Source organism: Lepisosteus platostomus, chromosome 14, assembly GCF_059453375.1.
Source record: "Lepisosteus platostomus isolate fLepPlt1 chromosome 14, fLepPlt1.hap1, whole genome shotgun sequence".
Taxonomy (NCBI): Eukaryota; Metazoa; Chordata; class Actinopteri; order Semionotiformes; family Lepisosteidae; genus Lepisosteus; species Lepisosteus platostomus.
Window position 1 is genome coordinate 25772248 of NC_142624.1, and position 14942 is coordinate 25787189.

At 39.3% G+C, this 14942-nt stretch overlaps 1 protein-coding gene across 3 annotated transcripts in view; it reads left to right on the forward strand.

Annotated features, from left to right (window-relative positions):
- The window catches only part of ola1 (Obg-like ATPase 1), a 52761-nt gene that overhangs the window by 25515 nt on the left and 12304 nt on the right, over window positions 1–14942 (forward strand). For all 3 annotated transcript variants that reach the window (XM_088605266.1, XM_088605264.1, XM_088605265.1), the window contains 3 exons: window positions 2245–2420; window positions 6252–6332; window positions 6688–6785. In XM_088605266.1, coding sequence (XP_088461392.1) covers window positions 2245–2420; window positions 6252–6332; window positions 6688–6785 — 355 coding nt within the window. The remainder of the gene's footprint in view (window positions 1–2244; window positions 2421–6251; window positions 6333–6687; window positions 6786–14942) is intronic.

Genomic DNA, 14942 nt, shown 5'->3' on the forward strand with positions numbered 1-14942 from the left:
GCCAAGTGTGTTAAAGTGAGAGCTGACCTGTCCTGAATTAGGAAATGGTGTATATTTTTGAGGCTCGTTAAACCAGAAATGCGTACATCAAGAGCAATTAAATAGAGAAATACCTGTATGTTGAACCCAGTGGGTTTGGCACTTTAATGCATATTGTCAAAAATACATAGTAAAATATGAATTTGTTTTGTGCCACTTGTGATTAATTGGTGAAATGATCTCTTGTACAACAGGAGTGATTTGGCTCATGCTGGTTCTAGCTCCGTTTTAAAAAAATATACAGTAAGGGGGGTGTCGAGACATGCCCACATGCTTCATGCACACATCAAATGCTAGAAAAATAACTGTTGCAGTACTACACGCACATCATTGCAGGTATCTTTTCAGTCATTGAGAAGTTTGACAACACTGCTAGAAAAGCATAGGTATCTTTGATGATAGATTGAGTCAGTCAATTTCAACTCGAGCGCCATGTGTTAAACACTCAGTAGATGGAACAGACTAAGTAATTCAAAGTTTATTTTTCATGGAATATATGTAACACAGTTCATGTTTAAAATTGTTAGGTAACATACTGCTTTTGATAGTGTTGAATAATGTGAGAATCTTATCTGCTGATCATAATAAAACATTAAGAAAGCTTCCACTGATGCATGTTAAACCTTAATGCTATAAATAGGCTTGACCTTGATTTAACCTTCAGCTGTCAAAAAGCACTCTGTTTTAAATAAGGTGATGTTTTACCTATGGTAAATTAACAGTAAAGGTAGGTTGCATTATCTTGCGACATGTTCTGAAAGGGCGGGGGTCAGAGAGCATACTTAAGTGATATCTGGTTGTTTTACCCTGTTGTTTCCTGTTGGCAGTTTTAAATTATGGGCCTAACTGCTCTTTGAATATGTGATAATAGCATGTGCTTCTAATAAGGGCCAGCACAATTTTGTTAGGTTTGTGTGAATAGTTGTCACTCATATGTGACAAATGCACCTTCTTCTGCTCCGTGGATGGCCTTCAAACCCATACCCTGGAATCAGGGCGATAAAATTAGCCGCTGTGTAAATTGTGTCTCTAAGTGGTTCATTATCTAATCACCATCAGGACCACAGCAACAAAGAAGATTGATTTGGAGAGGAGGGACTGATTTCAGCCCATTTTTGAAGTTCGTGTTTCATGGAAACTGCATGTTATGTCTCATCTTCAAGATATATCCTCTGTAAACATTTTCATTTGTTTTTTGTACTTTCTGATTTCTATAGAGCACTCTGAGCAGTGAACAAAATATTCCATCCCTTGCTTGGGAACAAGCACATTGACATGTGCATTGTTTATTGTGGCTGTATAATTAATTCAGAATTGCATTTCACTTAGGATGTTCTGGTAATGTTCTTTATCGAGGGCGTCTCGGCTATTTGTCTGAATTCAAGGGAGATACTTTCCATTCATGAATGAGTTCAATGCTGAAGTACAATGAAATTCAAGTCCTTCCTGTTTTCAGAATGTGGAGATTTTTGTGCTAGAGCAGTGATGACCTGAGTAAGCTGATCATCATATTCATTTTACCAGTTTAACAATTTTGATGATTTCAAGAGACTTGAAAAAAACCTGCTGGATTCTCAGTCTCACGGACTGGAGTTGTGTACTCATGCGCTAGGTTGTTAAGTGTGTTTAAAAACAATGAATTTAGCTCTTTAAGAAGACTGAAGCTATCACACACTTGCTTTCCATATCTTTCCAGACGTGACTAAGAGTCAACTTTAATGAAGACTATAGTCCTTGTTTTTCTTTCAGTTGAAATAGCAATGTGTTATTTGTTTACTGGTGTCTCGCATCACAGCACAGCATTTATGATAATGCTGTGTAACTCATTAAAGTCGATCTCTATCTTTTTATCTCAGATATATACGAATATCGAAATGTGTAGAATTTACTGTACTGTTGCAATTATTATGGTTTTAATAGGTTTGTGTAGTGAGACAGCAAGTGAAGCTGTTCTCTTGAACCACTAAAAGTGACAAGCAAGACTGTATTTCCTGAAAACCAGATCTAATTTTGTTGAATCCGGGTGTGAGTTGTAAACCATATTATACAATTACCGCCTTTTAAGAAGCATTCTTTTAGTTAACATTCGGGCAGATAAAGCAATAAGTGGTTTGCGCTCTCCTGGTGAATAGAGATGGGGCGGTAAGTTCTTGAGTTTAAGTAGTTTGTGCCCAGATGGCTCATTCTCACCTGTGCTCGTCACAGGAGCGTTTGAAGACGAAGACATCATCCATGTGGAAGGGAACGTCGATCCGGTCCGGGACATTGAAATCATTCACGAGGAGCTGAGGCTAAAGGACGAAGAGCTCATCGGACCGATAATTGACAAACTGGAGAAAGTGGCCGTAAGGGGAGGAGACAAGAAGCTGAAGCCGGAATACGTGAGTCATAATCCGCCGTCTCTCACTGTACAAGCTCCCACCAGTCCTGGAGCTGCAGTAGAAATCATATCATCTCGGCGCTCGGTGTAAAAACATCGTGCAGTTTTCATTTTTGAATCTCCCCCGTCTTCCCCCTTTTGTTTTCAGAGATTGAAAGTGATAAGGGGTCAGAGGGCAGCTGCAGTAGAAATCATTAATAGTGAGTTACTTATTCAGCTGCTAACCTAGGGTCGCAGTGCTGGGCTAATGAAAGTGCTTCCGCAAGCTTCTTTTCATCTAGAGTAATACTCAAATCACTTGACGGTTCCGTCTTGCTGTGAATTTACTAATGCAAAACAGCGACAACCTAGAATCCTTCATGTAAGATAATGTAGAAATGTTTAGCATCTGTTTTGACGGTGCATTTCAGTGTTGCGGTATACAACAGAATGCATTACACTGTTGTAGCTTCTTCCCTGTTATTTTACTACGTCTTTTAACTAACTTAGTGTCTCAAAATGAACATTTTAAGACAACAAATGTGGTTGTTTGATTCTATATGTGCATCTTATGGGAATTCCTAGGGGCATTTACATCCATTTTGTTTCTTTTTTTGTTGTGTTGCTTGTTGTGCAATTCAGTCCTAAGCAGATAGGAATTTTGGTTCAATGGGTCTGTGTTTGTCCTTTTACTTTTTCTGTCCCTGGGAATACATTTCTATACCGTGTATATGTATATGTTATGAGCAGATACTGAAGTCAGGCTCTAGGTTAATGCCTAGGTGCGTCCACAGATTGCCCTGCTACCACAGGCAGAAGCTGAAAACATGCTTTGTTTGCTACGTGACTGTGTGTTCTGCTCATCTCCATTCACAACAAAAGTGACTGAGGATGCTGAAGCTGTACTTAGGGCTTTCCATTCTCAAAACTTGATTATAATCAAGCGCTTTTTTAAACAGCTCCCAGGCAGTGTGCAAAGTGCCTGGCTTTGGCATCTGCCTGTAACAGGTGTGTGTGTCCACTGGATCTGAATGGAGCTGACCCAGAACCTTCCAAGAATGGGTCACTTAACTAGGTGGAGCTCTGCTCTATTTAGGCTCTTTTATCCAGTTTGTCCAGCTTGTCTGCATGCTTCCGAAATTCTAAAATCACGTTCGGTCTGCTGCTTTGCTAACAGTTTTGCATGTTTTTTATTACAAACAATAAAAGCAGATTCATATTGCTTAATATATTTAGGATCTCACTTCAGAACAAGTGCTTTTTCCTTGGTCTCTTCAAGATAAGGACTTTATGAATGAGGACTTAGGCTGAAGCTTGAACATAGTTAATTTACTGCCTGTTCTTGGCTTTGTGGACGTAGGCCGTCTCCCCTCGCTTTACTTTCAGTCTCTTTGTTAAGTTGCAGAGGGAGTCTTAGAAATGTGGCATTTTATTTTGGGGGGGAGCGTTTCGGCAACCTGTGTTTTGCGCAAGATCGCTTACGCTCCTCTATCAGTGCTAAAGGTGAATTTGATTCAGTCTCAGCAGCGAATTATCCAGCGAGGGAGGTAAACGGAGTTGTCAGCTTTCACTATGTGCCCAATTGTTGGTCTGCTGTATGTAAGCTTTGGCCACTCATTAAATTAACAAGCTGGGCTATTTCACCTGCTGGATCTATTAGAACTCTGTTCCCTCAGTATAATCCCCTCCAACACCGGGTTTCACACTGGCTGCTGGAGGAGCCATTCAGTGTTTGCAGGTGGCTACTGACGCACATAATTGCTGACAATTTTAGGCAATGAATAAAAATGATCTACATTACTTGTCAAAGGTTGTATATGCGGTGCCAAGTGAAATCTATGGGAAGCCTTTTTAGAGTTTAAAGAATGGTTCTTATCAAGGGTTGCACAGAGCTCGGGAGAAATAATGAATTTCAGAATAAACCAATTTTGGTATTTGACATGTTCAGCTGAGTTTTATTTTAATGAAAATAAAAGGGGTTGTTAATATGGCTTTCAGTTTGATTGGAAGTTGCTTTTATCTATATGTACTTTTTCCTCTTTCCTGCTTTGCCTTGACTATAGCTTGAAATGTTAAGATGTCCGGTTGACTGAAATGAAACATTTTTGAAGAGGCTTTGTTACGATTGTAATGTATGAACATGAAATTGTCAAATGTGCTGTTCTGTAGCCCCTTTCAGAATGGCCTACTGGAAAGGCAGAGTTTTCTTACGTGAATTGGCTTGCTAACACCTTAAACCAGGAGTTGTTCATGATTTTTTCTGACCCTTTCAATAAGGTGTTAAAAATTTTTAAAATATTGCTTCATGTTCTTTAAGGCTGTTCTCAAGACAGTTCTTAGCTTTCTCAGATATTTTTTATTAAAAACATTTTCTGGAGCAGCCATGTGCAGTTAAAAGCTATTGTCTTTATTTTCAGTTTTTTTTTAATATAGTTCATGTTTTTAAATAAATTGCTTTCCCTTTAAATCAATTTTATACTGGAAGGAAGTTTATCCCTGAGCTGTGAGCTCTCTGTTCACGCAAAGTTAATTTTCACAATCTCTTTGGGGGGGGGGGGAAAGCTACGTTAATTAACAAAGATGGTGGCTTTACGTGTCTCTCATTTGATGGAAGGTGCCTAGACAATCCTTAACCAAAAAAAAATAGATGACCCTTCAACGGTCTCTTTCTGCCAGAGAATCTGTTTGACCTCCTTGGACCCGTGCGCCTTTTATTAACACCTGCCTGTTAGGAGAGGCTCGACACATGCGGCTAGCAGTTTCATGGCTGCGAAACTGATGAGGAAAACCTCGAAAGGGTTCAGTTTGTGTCACTTGCCGTTTGCTGTTTCCATTTCACAGATGATTAATCTTTCTGTGAGGAAAGGCCAGAGAAACAAAGTGCACTGGGCTCGTCCTGCAGTTGCTTCTGCTCAATGCACACTAGCTCACTAACTAAAAGGCCTTTAGAATTCCTGTGGAGAAAGATGTTCTGAAAGTGAATGCAGCTGGTTGGAGGTCATCAGCTTGAGGTTTTTGCCATTGTGTAATTGAGGCTTTGGCAGGCTTCTTCTTTCTCTGTTTTTTTTTTTTTCCCCTTTGAGGGGAGTGCGATTGTGGAGTGATTGGGGGGAGGGGAGCGTGAAGGAGGTGGTGAAGTTGACAAAAAAAATTAATGCAATATATTAAAGGGGAAAAAAGCGCTTTGACTTGTTCCGCTAATTTCTGTGGGGCTGGATCAACAATAATAGGCTCAATTTCTTTATTACAAATTTTATAACTCCCTCCCTCCCATTTTCCCACCCATTTCCACTTCCAGCTTCTTTAATAGCAGAGTTATCTTGCCTGTGGTCTTAACCCACAATGGCTGAAGTAATGAATGTGGCAACGCAGTTAGGAAAAGCTTGATTTTTTTTTTCCTGCTGGATAAGCTGAAATTAATTGGTACCTTCCTTTTGTATACCGCACACTAAATCGGCGTTGTGGAAAGCAGAGTGCAAAAAGGGGACAGAACCGCCACTTTCGCGAACTTTTCCCCCGTGAATGTGTACGTTTAACAGATTTTCGTGCCTCGAACCACTCTGCTTCTTGCGTTAAAATAAGATTTATCGTGCGTTCCCTTTTATGATAAACGTTTCGAATCGAGTGCTCTATAAGGCATTTGCTTCTGATTTGGAATTTAAAAAAAAAATCCTTTGTGCATCCTGTCCTTGTCAAAATTCAGCCTTTCCTGTTTGAATATGAGCATGCATTGTTCATTTTGGCATCAGGATGCCATGCATTTAGGAAATAATTACCCAGTATCCTGCTGGGTTTATATTCTTTTTCATCTACTTTAATGACTTCTTTTTCATTCCTTTTTAATCCTGAACAGGACATAATGTGCAAAATCAAGAACTGGGTAGAGGATGAAAAGAAACATGTCCGTTACTGTCACGAATGGAACGACAAGGAGGTAGGTCTTTGATGTACACTCAGATTTATTAATATGCCTTTTCTTGGAATCTTTTAATCTGTGCTGCATGTTGGATTCCTTCTTTTAGTACAAAGGTCTGTTATGCAAATTGTGACTTAATGTGCATGTTTCTTTTATTCTTTTTATTTAATTTTATTTTTATGGGACTAATGACATCTGTCCGGAATGCAAGCAAGCTTTGGAGATGCTGCCTGTTGCGTCTAACCTAGATTTGAATTCAGTCATCTTTTCATTTTCTTTCTTTAAATTCATCTCCTGTGTAGTTGTGAAAGAATTTTTGAACTCTTGTGTTCCTTCTGTCATTGTTTCAATTGTGTTTTTTTTTCTGCCACAGATTGAAGTATTGAACAAATACTTGTTTTTGACTTCCAAGCCAATGATTTATCTCGTCAACCTGTCTGAAAAAGACTACATTAGAAAGAAGAACAAATGGTAAGTTTGGCAAAATAAACGTTAATTTGTTGTTGTTGTTGTTGTTGTTGTTTTTTATTATCTGATGAACAAGGCGGCGAGTTCATCTTCCTGTTTCAAGACTATTTAAAAAGACCACTGAGAAACTGTTTTATTTGGGCTTTAAAAACATAACTTTTCTGTGTCTTCAGGTGTCTTGTCACTTTGGAAAGTATGTTGAAGAAAGCCTGAATGATGGTCCTTCACTTAAAACTTAAGTGGTGTGAAAAGACATTGTATATTTTAAATGTTTTCGCCTGCCTGTTTACCTCAATGAAATTCAGATCGGTATTACTTCTGCGTCTTAGTGAAAGAACTGCCATAACTTCCAGCTCATAAGTGAACAAGCTTTGGGATCAGTGTGCGCTGATGCCATTCTAATGTGGCCAGCGAGCTCTCCCTTTTCTTAGATACTCACATACAAATGAAGGTAAGGTTCCATCAGGCAAGATATGCTTTGGATTAAAACCTAACCTGATCTGACACAAAACAACGCTCTGAAAGTACATGGCCACTGCTCTCTGTAGTTCATTAAGTACTTAAAAGCACATGGTTTCAATTTACCATTAAAAAATTTCTCATTTCCATATGATATCAAAGAGTCAAAAAGCTTTAAACTAAAAAATAAACATTCATAGACTGGAAGCCAAAGCAATAATTAATGTCATGTGGGTATCTTTAATAAATCATAAGAATTCTTTCATTGAATATCATGCTGTCCAGAATTGTCCCTCTTAAGGCTTAGGTTGTTTTCCCCATTTGAAGGCCCTCTACTTTTTTCAGATGTTGCGGTACTGTCCATGTAATATTTATAAATAATGGCTTCTGTTGTCCAGTACCATCTGATTTATAAGAAAATGGCCCCAAAACGATTGTGGAGCAATGCATTACACTGGTACAGTATATATGGATTAATGCGTCTTTTTTTGCCAAATGCAGTGGTTCCCAACTCTGTGCTGGGAGGAACACAGTACCTGCTTTGTCATTCCACACAAGCTCTAAATCTCACAAGTTAATTAATGACTTAATTGTTCTGCTTGCCTGTGTAGACCCCTAAGGGTCTCAAATACCATTCTGCAAGGGGACACCTTCCATCAGTTTCAGCACATAGAACTTTAAACAGCTTCTCCTCAATTTGCTTGCCATTAATTCTCACTTATGCTGCTTTTACTTGCTGATCAGTTTGATTTTTCATTCTTCAAATGTCCAGTGGGTTTGATTTCAGGCCCCACGACTGAATGATTGCTGTTCTGAAACTTAGAAATTGGTACAGGGTTCATGTCAGTTTCAAATACCATTTCAAATACACTTTTGGTGCTGAAAGGAAATTGATGAATATGTCGTGAATACAAATCAAATAGCCTGTTCCTCCAGGGCTAGTATTGGAAATCACTTGTCTAATGCAAATTACGTGTTGCAAAGGTTCTTAGATATGTTTGCAAGGATGGATCAAAAATATCTCCCAGAGGTTAGTTCGATTCCTGTCCGGTGTTTGACTTGACCGTGACAGGCCTGGGATGCCCTCACTCTTTTTCTGTATGGGAATTGTATGGCCAGGGTGAGCTGATATTAATAGCACTTCTCTATCTATGCAGGTTGCCACTGGTGTTGGCAAGCATAAGTCAATACTGGATAACCACCTCCTTAGACAGTCCAGTGACCTAGATCTCACCCTGCTCCATGACAGGCACACCATTCTGTTTGTTGCAGGATGCAAATTGCTCAGTGACAGTTCCTGTTCTAGCCCCGTACAGGAAGTGTTCCAAAGGGCAGGAGTCACAGCACCTGGGTTGCCGTTTGCGGACAGAGTTCCACATTGTGCAGTGTGGAAAGGCTTGATCTCAGGAAAGGACCACTTACAGTTTTTATAGGGAAATGTGCAATTTATTTTTAAGGTTGTTGAACCTTGACGTGTAAGTGAAGGTACACATGTAATTCATCATAATAATCAATTTTACTCCAGTTATACACTTACTTTTTTTAGAACATCATTAGAAAAATGCATGATCCAATGTCTGTCAGGATGTCTGAATTGCAATTATAGTTGTGTTATCTTCTACATTTGTCAATACTACATTTTTAGTGTAGTTGTGTTTATTACGCTGTAATTGGCTGTATTTGTGTATAATCAAAATATCCCTGCAGTTGTAATTTCAGCTAACAAGACTGCTGTAATTTTAATTACAACTGACCTGTGAGTCTGGTCTTACTGCTTTTCCATTATACCCCATGCTGTGGAGATAACGTCTGAAGTGTTCTCATCAGCTCTTTCTCTTGTTCTCCTGTTTTTCAGCAGGGTTTGCCTGCTCTTCACATCACCTTGCTTTGGTCATCCAGGACACCCATTAACACAGTGGTCATCTTCTCTTAACATGAGCAATCACTTAGCTGATCGCCAGCATGGGACTGTCCAGTGCTGTGTCCTTGACCCACCTCTACTCCCCTTCTGAAACCTCGGAATTTTTCCATGTCTCGTTTCATGGCATTTCTGTCTTGAGTGCTCAGGTCCCGCCTGGCCCGCTTTCCGCAAGCAGTCGTGCTCATTTTGTGACTGAAGCTCCCTGTTTGAATCTCGGGGTGTGTCTATTTACTTAAGTCAAGACTAGGAAATATATGACCAAATAGTTCTACATGTCACAGTTCCTTGCTTGTGTTCTTGCGAACAGCAGAGTCTAACAATATATCAGACTGATTCCTTCCAGTAGGTTGCGCATTTTAGGTTAACCTTAATAAATCAAGGAATTCTTGCCTTGTAAAATATCTGTCAACGACAGGAAGGATTTTTTTCTGTTTTTGCCTAACCCAAATGTGATAAATCTTTTGACTTTTTGACAACGCATACTGTATGCTGAGCTTTCCTGAGGCTCACTGCCACATGGCGGGATTCAAAGTTTATTTATTTGACATTTGATGAGTCACTTCCCTTGTCCGAAAAGCTCCTCACACCTGTACAGAGATGATTACAGGTAGATCTCACCGGCTCTAATTGCACAATAAATGCTATTTTCAGAGCCTAATGGTAGGCAGTCTGCTCTTGAGACGCCAGTCTGCGATCTTGCTGTCGCCAGGCTCCCTGAGTTTTTCTACAGACCAGTTGTGATGATGACATGGTTATAGCTTATTCAAAGCAAGCCATCAGACAAATTGCTATCTCAGCTTTAAGGAGCAAAAAGGAATTTGAAATATGACAAACAAGTGAGTTAATCATTTTGTGGAAATGTATTTAGACTGTAAGCATTTTTATTAAGTAATCGATATTCTTAGTTTTGGTTTTCACTGCATAGCTATACCAAAAATGTATGAGTTCTGAAGGTAGACTACTTGAACACTTGAAGTTGTACAGCTTTCCTAGAAAAATGAGGACTTGTTAGGCTACCAGAAATGCTCCTGAATTTGCGTGTCCGCTACATCAGCGTCTGTTCTTGTAAGAAGGAAGCTGTTGTTTGTTCAAGAGTGCAAAGGTATTCGTAATCGAGGGGTCATGTAAAGAAACATTTTTGTGTGCATATGTTGTAAATACATAAAAAAAATGAAAAGGCGACTCCTTGCTCGTTTGGATTTTAGTGTAATTGCAGTCAGGAGATCAAAGCCAGGCTAGTCGAGTGATGTTCCAGAGGAGAATTTACCACATAGCCATTTTTTCTGCACAGTTTCTGCCGCCTGCTGTTCCTATTTTCCCTCAAGCTAGCCATTGACTACCCCCTGCACATCCCTGCTCGTAAAAAATGATTGAGGAAGTATTTGTCATGTCTTTATGAGTGGGAAGCATTGCGTGATAGAGAATGGCATCTTGAAGAGCCGAAAAGAGATTGCTGTTTTCTTTTTTATTCGGTTGCTTTGCCATGGCTCCAGTTCTCTGTGTGCCGCAGTGCTCGTATTAGAGAGCATGAAGCAGATGAGTTCATCACTAAGAGAGCAAACCGTGGCAGCAGTTCATGCAACATCACAGAGGGTCAGTCTAACGTTTGAAAAACAAAAGAGTTCCCATCATATCCATCCATTTAGAGGAACATTAGCAGTCGGTTCATAGTTGCGTTTATTGTCTTTGAAAAGATTTTCACGTGATTGACCGTCACGTGACCTGTCTTTCCTTGGCAAAAGGTGAGCCAAGTGTGTCTGGTTTTGTAGGAGCCCTCAGTTGAAGGTAGCAAGCTCTCCTTTTTCATTTCCAGTGAGCTTCAAGCGAGCAATTTTCATGCTTTCAAATGACATTTTTGAGGGAAATTGGAAGAGGGCGGCTTTCAGCTTTAAAAAGTTCAGAATGTGAGGACTGGACATGTTCCAAGTAAGCCCCTCACCCGACTTACAATTAGCCTGCGAGGCGAAGCTGACAGTGTAGCTGTGCCAGGCGCTGGGCCTGTCTGTTCAGATGGTGAAATCTGGGGGTCGGCTGTGGGGGGGAGGGGTGGCTGAATCGGTAGTCTCCTCCCAGCCTGGCCTGAAGGTGGTGCTGGTACAGTGTGGCTTGAAACTGGCACTCAAGGTGAGGAAAGATTTGCAAAGACCACTACTTTCAATCAGCTCAGTCAGGCCCAACAGCTGTCAGCCCAAGTTTGGTTTTCCAGACCAAAGAGAAGGTGGAATACCACACACAAGTCCATACTTGGAAATTGTGCGTGAGAGCCCATTGATCCACAGGTGTTTACCGATAATGGAATTTTGACTTGCTAATAACTATGATCCAAAAAGGATAAAAAACGCTGACGTCTGTGTTTTGAATTTGGGAGAGTACTTGGTAATAAATCAAAGTGAAACAAATTGGAATGGCATTCATGTTGTTTATAGCAAAGAGGGTGTAAATATTGCCACACATTTGTCATTAATGTGTCTACGTGAGATGATCCTCATGTTTCATGTTAGGCAAAGGTAGTAGTTGTTTTCTCCTTGCTTTGCAGACACCACTATTCAGGGTGAGCTACAGAATAAAAAGAGATTTAAAGTCCAAGTCCAAGAACAAGTCATTCAGGCAGAATAGGTGACCTCTATTGCAGGTGTCTGCCCTTGTGCTCTGTGCTATTCCTGTAAGAAAGCATGTTTTGTTTAAGAGTTCATAGAACAATGAAACAGTGGGAAAGAGAAACATCGGAAATGTCTGCTACAAACTATGGGAGAGTGGGTATTTTTTCTTTCCGGCAACAAGAAACGCTCACTGACTCTCGAGCCATAAGATTGTAATTGAACATTTGTTAGGTGCAAAAAAAAAACAGCAGTCTTCTCTGGTGTGTTGTTACTTTCATTTTTCTTTCAGAATTAGTCTTGTGTTCTTAATGTTCTTAAGTAATTTAATTCTAAATACGAATCAGAAGGGTTGCTGCCCTCTAAAATCATGGCAGCAGTTTGGGGTGACAAGAACAGTTCTCCCGTGAGCCCCTTTTGTTCTTCTGAGGTGCCGGTAGAAACCTTTTCCACCATGAGGTACAGACGGAGCAGTGCATTGTAAGTTGTAATGTAATCCCATTCCACAGCCTAGTTTGTAATGAGCGAAAATGACTGGAAAGGGTGCACAGTAAAACAGGAACAGATGGTCCTAATAAAGTGCTCTTGGAACTGGTTGTTTGTTTTCAAGTGTCTTGGGGTTCAGGTAACATAAGTCTGCCTCTTACTAGTTTCTAATTTTCACTTTGTTAGGTTAAAGGAGGACACCAATATCCTTTGTTGTTACTTGGGAGTACTATTAGAGATCTGTTTTTATCACTAATGGGATCTTAACGTGCTGTGTTTGCCTGAGTCTGCAAGAAAACACTGACATGTTTAGTCTTTATTAAGCACTGTGCAGCGTGGAGTCTTTTTGCAGACTCTCTTAAGGGCTTTTTTTTTTTCAAGCAAAACTTTCCGGTAAAGGTGGATATGTCTAATTTTATACTTACATGTAAAAAAAAAACTGTGCTGCGTACATGGTGTTAAGAGAATACTGAGGGTGAGGAACTGAAATATTGCTTTTAAAAATACAAGATTACTTGGCAGCAGATTTTTTTCCATTATTGACTGAAAATTCAAATTAAATTAAAAAATGCTCTAATGCACTCTCGCTAATGCTATATAAGACTACCATTTTTCCCTTCAATCTTAAAAAATTGCATAGAGGCAGGTTTAAAAGATTTTTTACTGTGCTTCATTCATTAAGTAGGTGTATATTTATCCTTTAGGTGAAGCTTTCTTCTGTTCTGTGGAGTTTGATGTACTTCTGTGTTAATTTGTCATCTGAATTAGTTACCTCTTTTTCACTACATACAGTAACTACAGGGAGATCTGTGTTTAGTTTGACATTATAGTACAGAGTTGTTCGGTGATATTTAACCTTTGTTCTTTTGGTATTTCCATCAAGAAGCCCAGATAAGGGGATATCCAATCATTCCACAGTGGCAACTTTAAAAAGTCTTCTAATAGACTCTCTTTAGATGAATCCGTTTCAATCTACTAGTAAAATGAAGTGAAGAGGATCACCTTGAAAATATTACAGATTTAGTTTAGCCGTGGCTGTTATGTGTCTGAATTAAAATATAAGGCAGGTTTCACACATTAACCTAGCATTATGATTCAAAGGCTTAATTTTAATTTGCTATTGATAGTATATGGAAAATGTGTTTTTAAAAGGCTGAGTAATGATATATTTTGATTATTATTCCAGAGACACATTGTTATTTATTATCTTTGAGATAAGGTTGCAACAAAAATTCATATGTCACAGCAAGTGTCCTGTAGTGAGCCAGTTTAATGAGCTAAATAAATGAATTTTGTGTTGCCACATACGGCTTGTGAAAGCTTGTTATCAGAACGATTGTTGAACTGTTATGAATGGAATGGGATGTTGAAACAGGGCATGATTGGCTGATGTTACATATGTCCTTGATTACCTTCCTTCTGCTTTTATTCTAATAAGTGACATTCTTTGTACTCCCTTGGATGGCTAGACAGTCTGACACGGGTTGAGAATAAATATTTCATGTGGTACACATTAAGCTGTCATCTAAGACAGCGTTTATAAGAAGTAGCTGGAAAAATTCGCAAGAAATTCTGCCGTGTTACAGTTTTCCAGCTCTTGTCACAATGTCAGATTTGGACTTTTTTTTTTACTGTCATCAGCAATGAATGGCAACGCATTTGCTTCTCTGAATATTGCAAGAGGTGTGCTCAACATTGCTTATTGTTCGCTTTAAAAAATATCTTGTAAATGAACAATTCACAATGGGAACTGGGGAAAAAAAACGGCTGTTTTATGAATCGTGACGGATTAATTCAGTTTATTTAGGGATATTTCAAGGGAAAGTTATATTTCGGCAAAGAATGCCACCGATTCATTGGAGGATTTTTTAAATACATTGGACCATATTTACAAATTGTGCGTTTAATCCAATTAGTTTAATTCTGTATTGCACAGTACGTTTCTTGTTAGCCAAACACTTCCTACCATATAATTTTAAATTAATGTGTGCTGTAATAGTTTTGCATATGGTGCACAACTACTGCACGGTCAAGAATCTTCATAGCAGAATCGCTGTTGTTTAACAGAAATGAATTGAAACCTCCCCACACACAGCTCATGGGGGAAAATAAAAGAACTTATGCAGTTCATTCCATTCCCTACTCAGTCCTCTAATGACCCTTCATCATTCCTAAGATTGCAGGACACAGGCTAAGGAAATACAAGTAATCTGCAGGTAACGACAGTGGCTACACTGATGTCCTCAAAAGAATTTACTGCTGGGAGGATGAAAAGCTTCCCACCGAGTCTATGACTTTCTAGCTGCAAATTACATCATGAGCTCATATGTGCTTTTTTCTGGGTGGAGGGGGGGGTGTGGAACACAATAGCATGTGTTAGAACATTCAGCAGGAACTCGTTTAGATGAAAATAAAAAAGGAAGAGGAGCACAAAAAAAATCAGGAGGTTATTAGTTGAAGCATCAGTGCATAGCATCACAGAGAAATAGGAATGTCCGCGGAGATGTGCAATACTGGTCAGACATTTCTAAGACTGATATTAATACTAAGTTGATTGTGTGTTTAGCACACCACCCTGAGATGGTGATGGCAGTGAGGCTATGGAGTGAGAATCTCTTCTCCCAGGGATGTCAGGAGTTTTACAGCTCCAAGAAGATTATTTCCCCCTTTTGTAAGTGGTGAATTGCATTTGAAAAG